The following is a 9,136-nucleotide window of genomic DNA, read 5'->3' on the forward strand; positions in this document are numbered from 1 at the left end:
TGGCAGCCGGGTTCAAAAACGTTAAATGACTGTGCATTTCACAGCCGACCCTTGATTCTGCGATTACCGAGGTGCCTTAGAATCCAAACTGTGTGCTATGCTAATTACAGAACACTCTCAGCCTTTCCCTGACTTGGTTCCCCCGAGGAGCCGTAGTAGGTAAACTTTGTTGTGTTAGGTGTGTGTGTGTTCTCAAAGTAAACCTGAAATTGCTTTTCAGTTTGTTTTGAAATACTCCCTAGTTCTGTTTTTGCACACATTCGCCAAGGCCCTCCTTCCCCCTTCCGTCCGATTCTGAGGTTTTGCTGCACTGGGAGAATGTTAACTGAGGAAACGTTAAATAATGGCGCCGAAATGTAAAGTAATTCATGCAAGAATAATAGTACAGGTGGGGACTTAAGGAGGGGCGTTTAATGAGGGCTCAGGAAGCTGTCTGACTGAGGATGTCGAAGTGGAGAAGGAGATAAATGTTATCGTCATTAATGCTGCACATTAACAAGTGACCTCCTTCAGCAGGATCAGTACGGGGACCTCCTGACCTTTCCTGTCACCTGGAACTTTACTTCGGGGACTCTGTGGTCCTGTTCATAAAAAAGATAGTCACCAGCCTGCCCTCATCCACTGCGGAACCTTTTCCAATTTTTTTTTTTTTTGGAAGATGAAATTAGAAGTCACTTCTAGAATATTTATGTGTATGTATTTTACTCTCAGATATATTTATTCAGTGCTTGCTCTGTAATGAGAGTTTTCACTTTTCTGTTTTCCTTTCCATTATCCCTGAAAAGAATGGATTATGGAGAAAAGATTAAAGTAGTATAATGCGACACAGTGTTTGCTAATGTGCTGTCAGAGGTATTAGTAGGACTCACCGAGGTTTGTGTCTTTTATGAATGCCTTTCAGGTTGCAATTATCTAATAGAATTGGAAACCTGTTCGTATTCTTGCAGGCATTAAACGTCGTCTTTGAAAAGATCCCGGAAAATGAGAGTGCAGATGTCTGTCGGAACATTTCAGTCAATGTTCTTGATTGTGACACCATAGGCCAAGCCAAAGAAAAGATTTTCCAGGCATTCCTAAGCAAAAATGGCTCTCCTTATGGACTTCAGCTGAATGAAATTGGTCTGGGTAAGGCAATGAGGGAGTTATTTTGTCCCAGTCCCTGGTGAACGTCTCTCCCACCTTCTCTCCCTTTCTCCCTGCTTGTTGACGCTTCCGCGGCCTGGGCTGCTCCCAGAGGGCACGTCTGGGGCCCAGAGCCTACACGGCTCTCCCACGAGCAGCATGATTTTTCCTAGGAAGCATTATCTTTCAAAGACGCTGGTTTTTAAAAAATATTACGTTTGTAAATCAGATTCATGAGATCGCTCACCCCGAGACTGACTGGATTCACCTTGCATCAAGAAGTACAAAAAGGCGTAGACCCCGCGCCCTCTCGGTGTGTTACGTTTCACATTGGCATTTGATTTGTTTGTTGTGATACCGAGTGTGTCATTAGCGGGTGGCTCAGACTCTGGGTGTTAGCTCCAGCGCGCTAGAAAGGTCATCTTCCTCGCTGCTAATCGCATCCTGCATTAAGTATGGTCTCCATCCTCCCCCCACCACGAAGCAACATCTGCTGTGAATTCATTCTCGGGCTCTCGGTGTGCTGCGGAGAGCACATGCCCGAGCGAGCTAACAGGGCCCCACTTCGCTCAAATGTGCATCAACATTTTAAAGTTGAGCTCCCCGCAGCCCTCCCCAGAGACTGTCGTGGGATTTTATAGCAGATAATGGGACAGGAAAAAAGAGTAAAATCACGGCAGTGACAGACAGCATAACAAGGCTCATCTCCCCTCCATGTACGGTTGCAGCCTCGACGAACAGGCAATTAGTCATCCCACCTGGCCCTCCGAAGCCAGAGCTCCCGCCAAACGGCCATTTAGAGAAGCCTGGGGACGGGGCCTGGCAGGTGCGAGAACCCAGGAGACGTGCAGCAGCCATAGGACTTGGCCTCAAAGAAAGGGCAGCCAGGGCCCCTCCACTCTGCCTCCCTTCTGTTTCCTTCTGTTGGGTGGACTGTCGGGCGCTTGAAGGCCACTGTAGCTCACTTGGGTAGAGGCGGGGTCAAAAAGGCAGCCCAGACAGGAGACCGTCGTCACCTGACCCAGAACCATCAACTTCCTTGCCACGAGCCTACCTCTTGCCAGTGTGTGGCTCCGGCTGCCAAGAGCCGGGCACAGGGAGCCGACAGCCACAGGGAGAACAGCCTGGTGGCCTCAGTCCTGCCCTGCGGAGTCAGTAGAAGCATCCTCTCGCCAGTCCTGGGCTTGAGCCGATCAGTCCCTCCTGATAGGGGAAGGCAGGGAGCAGAGAGAGTCAACTAGAAGCCTCTCTTTGTAGTCTGATGGGAAATGGGAACCCAGCATCCCAGCCCCGTCAGGCTTCTGCTCGTGCGATGGATGATCTTGCAAACGGCCTCCAAGGCTGGCCTCGGAAGACTAAGGCAAGACTTCGAAGCCAGCCTTAAGTTGTACCGAAATTCCATCCCAGAGCTGCTGTGGTGAGACCGCCTCTAGCAGAGGCTCACAGACTCAGAGGCCCAGAGGGGCAGAAACTGTCATAAATAAGGGGTGTTGGTCCACCTAGGTCACCAGGAGATGTGGGACCCAGCTTCATGGGGGGAGGACACCTCATCTAAGGGGGCAGTGCCACTTACCTTCAGCCAGTGGTTGAGCTGTGGGGTCAGTGTTATCAGATGATCCTGTTTTTTAAAAGAGAACTCAGTCTGCATTTTTATGAGCCATCTCCTGATCTTTGTTGGTGCTGAATTGACATTAGTAAGTAAAACATTGTGAAGGTTCACAAAAAAAATACACATCAGGGGGCCACATTCTGGCCCTGGGGCACAAGTTGGCAACCTCCATAAAAGAGTTCGAAGCGTGTGGTTTGGAATATTAGCCCACCAGCATACCCCACACAGGGACCTACAGGTGATGGTTCACAGCACACCTGCCTGGGAACATACAAATTTGGTTTTGGAATTTTCTGGAGAGTTTCCTCCCTCTAAGGATACATTATTTTGTTCTCATTGTCTTTTCTTCCAGGCTTAGGCTCAGAGTATAAGCTTCAGGGACACATAGTCTTAAAAGTCAAAGCCCTAAACACAAAACAAAAATAAAACAAAACTCAGGTTACCTGTCTGGCTGATCTATCTCCAGACCTTCAAACAAATATTAACCACTTTATTTAAGCTGTATCCATAAATAATAATTGCTACTATTATTACAGAGTAGCATTTAAACTTTCTCACTGTAATGTCAGAGGAGAACAAAATGCACTGTCTTTGTTTTCCTTCCCAGAGCTGCAGGTGGGTACACGGCAGAAGGAACTGCTGGACATCGACAGTTCGTCCGTGATTCTCGAAGATGGAATAACCAAGCTAAACACCATTGGCCACTACGAGGTAAGAGCAGGGCTGAGCCCTGACATCTCCTTCCCTGAGCCCCACCCTGACTTGATGAGATCATCTCCAGGTAATACCATAAAAATTCTTTTAAAAAAATTACAGAACTCCCACTGTTTTCTGGCATAGATTGCAGATTTCCTCCTTGGTTGCTCGTTTGGAAGAGCCCAGGAGTCGCTGTCTGTTGTGGCCGCTGTTCGCCTGGGTCCTCTTCTGCGAGGCCTTCGATTTCACGTGAGAGATCACTCTCCACCCTGCAGTTTGGGTGGGAAACGTCACCTCACGGCTCTCCACGGTGCTCGCAGAACCACATAACCTTTGTGTAGGGTCCTTTTTTTTTTTTTTCCCTGAAGCTCTACATTTCCTGTTTGTTTACAGTATTCGGTCAGACCTCCTTTGGTCCCTGACCCACATGCTGGCTGAGTGCCAAGGTGGGTACGGGGTGCATGTGACCTCTCAGAGATCTGCGTGCCCAAGAAGCCGGCACAGAACAAGGGAGAGGAGTCAGGGAAGGTTCCTGAACACACTGGGATCGTGGGAGTCACTCAGCAGCATTCTCCAAATCTTTGTTGAAGATCTGCTCTGTGCCGAGTGCTGGGCTTGCATGCAAGAGGAACGGAGACCAAGTTCCTAACTTCAAGGGGACTGCTGCCTCAGGAAGGGGGGTGACGGGGGAGGGGAGGCAAGGAAGGAGGCGACACCTACGGTGTAACCGTGCTGTGGCTCAGAGCATCTGAGAAGGCTTCCTGGAGGAAGCTATGACTCAGCAGAGACCTCAAGAGTGAGGAGAACTTACCCGGGCTGGGATGGGGTGCGGCATACCCCACATGTCCTTCCACAGAAAGACTTGTCAACTGGCTAAAACGTGAGAGGCGTGGGGGTGGCAGTGAGAGCCAGTAATAGCCAGTGTGATGGAGGCCTCGCTCGGCCAGATGCTGTCCTCAGCACGGCCCCTTCTTTGGGCTTACTCCATCCTTTCTGTAGCAGACCTATGAGGTAGGTGCTGTTACTGACCCTCTTTATAGATGGGTACACTGAGGCTCGGGGAGGTTGACTAGCAGCTAGCCAGCAGCAGAGCCAAGATTTGGACCCAGGCAGTTGGGCCCCAGGGTCTGTGGCTTAACCAGTGTCCACCACGGCCTGTCAGGGAGGGAGGCGAGAAGGGGAGGCACAGATTGCGCAGCCCTGTCAGCGTCTCCCAGAGTTGGACCTTTGTCCCAAACTAGTCCCAAGAAGCCCCTGGGGGGTCTGCGGGATCTGTGTCTCAGAAATGCCTGTGGCTGTGTGCGGAGCATGGGTGTAAGAGGTCCAAACCTGGTACTAGGGAGTCCCTTGGAAGCTGGCACTAGAAGAATTTCAGATGAGGAGTGATGTTGGCCAGAAGCGACGGAGTGGCTCTGGAGACGGGAGGCAGAGGGACTCCGAGATGGGCAGCACTTGGGCGCTGTAAGCCACGGATGGGAGGGCTTCGGCGCGACGGGGCGGGCGAGACGGCGCTCGGAGCAGGTGCTCTCCAGAGACACAGGAGACCTCCGGGCCTTCGCAGGCCACTCGGAAAGCCGGCGCCTCCTGCCTTTCGTGTCTGTGAAGCCCCGGAAAATGCGTTTGCTCAAGAAGGCCTTTGGGCCCTGCAGGCTCTCCCCTCAAAGCAGAGACTGTTCTGAGGAACAGAGGACAGAGGACGCCTCTTCCTTGGGCTCTTTGCCTCAGCGGTTCTCAGAGCCAGTTTGGGTCTAGCTGCTTTGGGTGACACCTGGCTGGGCGCTGTCCCTGGAGCCTTTGCTGGAGAGCGCGGGGCAGAGAGAGCTGCGGAGTAGCGACTTGCTTCTGTACTCGCCCTCCTGCAGCTCGGACTTTCCAGCCTCGGAGTCCTCTTGCCAAGAGCTGTTGGTCTTAGCCTGTGCAGTTTGTAAAACTCCCTGCAGGACTTTCCTGTTCGGGGGCCGCCCTCCGAGACGCACTGCTCCAGAGGCAATTTAATGGAGAGGAGGGGGTGAGGGTCAGGGATGCTGCCCTGTGAGTGTAGGTCCTCAGAGAGGGGCTTAGCATGGCTTAGTTTGAAGTTCAGGGCTGCAACCTGGCAGCCATTGCCTTCCCTTCCTGCGTCTGGGTAGCGAGTTTGTGTGGTCAAGTCTGGAAGGAACACCGCCCCAGACGCCTCCTTCGGTGCTCTTGACTAACGTGCTTGCCTTGCTCAGCTGTGTGGGGAGGGCGGGGCCACCCTGGTCAGGCTTCGTGGAGGCCCCTAGCAACCACGGGGCATGCAGGGGGCCACAAAGGAAGGGGGTGTGTCCACGCACTGCCCTGCACAGGGAAAGGCAGGACAGGCCACTCCAGCAGGGAAAAGGAAGAACCACCAGAGCTGTCTGCCAGGCCAGGGGAAGGCTGTCAGGAGAGATAGAACATCAGTCTTTACTGGAGACATTGGCCGTGCTAGACACCTATCTGCTTAAGGATGATAATGAAATTAATCCGGCCTGTAGTCACTTCCCGTCCAAATGATTTATTGGCTTCATACCCTAGCATTGCCACATGGTGGTAATAAATGACAAGACTAGGACACAAGGGCTTAAAGGATTCTCCTTATGTTTAAAAAGCTAAGCCGTAAGGCAAATAAACTCAGAGAGCTTGAAGGAAACTGGGGAGGTCAGCGCCCTGTGCTCTCTATGCCTGGACCATCTCAGATGCCCTGGTTTTCAAAGACTGCTCAGAAATAGGTATCCACCACCCCCGTCAGCCACCTAAATCTATGCTCAGTTTAGTAGGTCCCCCGCAGATTTAAAATCTGGAGTAATTTGACAGGGGTAGGCTGAAGCTTACTTTTGTCCTTTCGTTAAAAAATTTTCTCCTGGAGCTTGCATTTCCCTCCAAAGAGACAAGATGCTAATTACCACTCTTATTCATTTACTGAAGCACCCTAGTTTGAGTCACTGTAAGTGCTTGAAAGCAAAAAACTATATTTCATTTAAAAATAGGGCCTAACTCAGAATTTTAAGTGATTCAGACTCATCTCCCTCCAATTAGCCCAAATTAGTTAGGTTTTAAAGTTAATCTTTAGTGACGGCCAGTTCCTCCTACTGTCTAAACAAAGTCCTGTTGCTGGAGTGGGAGCCTGTTTCTTCTTGCCTGTTCTGTCCTTAGGGCAAATAGAGTGTAGCTGGTCTCCTCTGAATGATTTACTGTCCAAATATTTGAAGAACAGGTTTCTAGAGGGGATCTGAAGGCACAGCAAAAATACAGCATCTCATGGGCCAGATGCAACCTGTAGCCCCCAGCTGCTGGCAGTGCTCTGTCATCTATAGGATGCCACCCTCGCCAACCCCGGGCATTGGCAGATCGCTTTCTACAGGCACCGCAGCACTGTTCGTGCACATAAGCACAGTTCATTCACAACAACCCTATGATGAAGGTCCTCTTGTCACCCTCCTTTTCCATCAGATGAGTGCAGAGGAGGGCAAATTTCTGCTCCAGTCTCATTCTGGCCCATGCAAACAAGGGGTGAAACCAGCATCTTTACAAACACATTAAGCCAGAGGCATCTTTCTCCCCTATAATTAAATCCCCCCCAAGCACTTCCTTAACTGGCCGTCGCTGTGTGTCATTTACTATGAAGGAAGCTACAGTGTGTTCTGGAGCTGATGAGATCGGTCGTGTGTGTGTGTGGGGGGGTGTCTCTGGGTCCAGGCTTTCTTCCCTCCGCTGCACCCCCGTGTGACCTTTCGCCTGCTGGTGTTATCGCCCCCACCCCCTGCTAGATGGTGGCATCGAGTGTGCAGAACAGGTGTTGTGTCCGACAGGAAATGTTCTCCACAGATCGCACCTCTCATTCTGAGCTGCGAGAGTTTGAGGGGCAGAAAAGACGTCTAACCACTGTGGTGTTGAAGCATATTCTCGTAACAGGTCTGTGCTAATGCCACAGTGGTCCCCGCTAACGCCAAAGTTGTCATTCAGATGACATTTAAAGCTCATAGGAATGTTCCAGAGTGCTAGGTAAAGCCAGGGGTCCTTCCAATCAGGTGTGTCATCCGTGACACTAAAGTAAAGGGATTTGACTATCTCTAAAGGTCTCTCACAGCGTGGGTGACTTCAGAGATTGATCGATTGATTGAACATGCAGGGAGTGCTTCTTGTCCACCGGGCACTGTTCCAGGGGCTCCTACAAATAGCAGCTGCTTTAGTCCTCGCTACAGCCCGGCAAGGTACATACTGTCATTATTCCCATCCGAAGGCCCGGGGAGGCTGAGAAACTTGACCAAGTTCCCATAGCTCTTCTCACTGATGCGCCAAGGCTAAAAGCAGACGAAAAGGAAATCGTACTGGAGACAACGGCTCCTCTCCCTGCTTGGAACCAGGCTTGTAGCCCATGGCCCCAACCTCACAGGCAGCCTTGGCTAGGGGACTGGACCACATCATGAGAAGCCTGGTAGTTACCTTCTCTGATGTCAAATTCAAAAAGGTAACATCTCTTAAAATCTTCTGATGAATCTCATGTCTGTGAGTTTATCAAAATGCTTCCTTCTTTCTAATTCTACTTTAACATCATTTGAGGCCAGTATTCCCTGAAGATGACAGCAGTTGCCTTCATCAGATAGGAGGCCTCTTTCAGGCATGCAAGAACGCACAACTCCAGCCCGACAAAAGCAGGGGAAGGTTAGGTTCCCAATTTCAGGCACCGTCGTGGAGGCCAAACTCGCTCCCAGGGGACGAGGTTAGTGTTCTTTCTAATAGTCCTCAGAGGGAGTTTGCTACTGGCCCAGGCTTAATTCCAGGTACCCAAAGAAAAAGCAGGAGCCCTACTGACACTTTAACTAGTTTCAAGAATCCTTTAGAGTTCTGTCCTGGGTGTCAAAAACCATGCGTGTGATTTGTATGTTGAGAATGTTCTGATGGGTCCCTTCCAAACGCTCTGATGAGCCCTGAGCCTCCTTTGCTAATGGACTGAGCAAGGTTATCCCTCTGGCCTTGAGAAATAGGATTCCTTTTTCATTTGCCTCCAGCCTTGGGGTGTCGGAAGAGCTGAGGGGGTAGATGGGGAGAGCAGAATTGATGAGTGATTGCGGGGACAACGCTAGTTGAATAAAGTTCTGTTTTCATATAATACCGTTTTAGGAATGAGAGATGCCAGTAAGGGTTTCCACATGGTGATTTGTACTGATTATTGTGTTTTCATTTTTTTTCTGTAAGAAAAAAATATCGCAATATTTCATCATTTTCCATAGAATTCTTAGGCTAAAATTCCAGCTTTTCTTTTAGGCTAAACAAGAAATTACCAATAATTTGACCATTTTTACCTACAAAAATGGCAGATTTATAAGGTCAAATATAAGTTCAACCTTATATATCTAGAAAATCTATTTTTATGGAATTCTCTTCAACTTATGCCACAAAGATAGTATTTTACCACAAAGAGATCCCACCCTCACTTGCACATGGTTTAGAGGATGCGTACCTTCTGTTTATTTCAGGGGTGATTTTAAATTGTTGACAGGAGTCCTTTTCGCCCTGTGTGGCGACAATTCCTGATGCTGCTAATGGAGGCGTCTACAGTTGTCTCCACCCTGTTCCAACATGGGCCAGTCATCATTGAAGGGGTACAGCCTTCTTGTCTCATTGAACCCTGGAGCACTGCGAGACTGGAAGGAATTTAATTTGAAATCGCCCTGTGTTACCAGTTCTGCTCTGGGCTGGGGAAAC

At 49.9% G+C, this 9,136-nt stretch overlaps 1 protein-coding gene across 1 annotated transcript in view; it reads left to right on the top strand.

Moving 5' to 3' along the window:
• The window catches only part of PLXNC1 (plexin C1), a 142,457-nt gene that overhangs the window by 116,473 nt on the left and 16,848 nt on the right, over positions 1-9,136 (top strand). The window contains exons 22-23 of the mRNA XM_040637323.1: positions 948-1,125; positions 3,339-3,442. Of these exons, the coding sequence (XP_040493257.1) occupies positions 948-1,125; positions 3,339-3,442 (282 nt within the window). The remainder of the gene's footprint in view (positions 1-947; positions 1,126-3,338; positions 3,443-9,136) is intronic.

Source organism: Ursus maritimus, unplaced genomic scaffold, assembly GCF_017311325.1.
Source record: "Ursus maritimus isolate PB19 unplaced genomic scaffold, ASM1731132v1 scaffold_21, whole genome shotgun sequence".
NCBI classification, from domain to species: domain Eukaryota; kingdom Metazoa; phylum Chordata; class Mammalia; order Carnivora; family Ursidae; genus Ursus; species Ursus maritimus.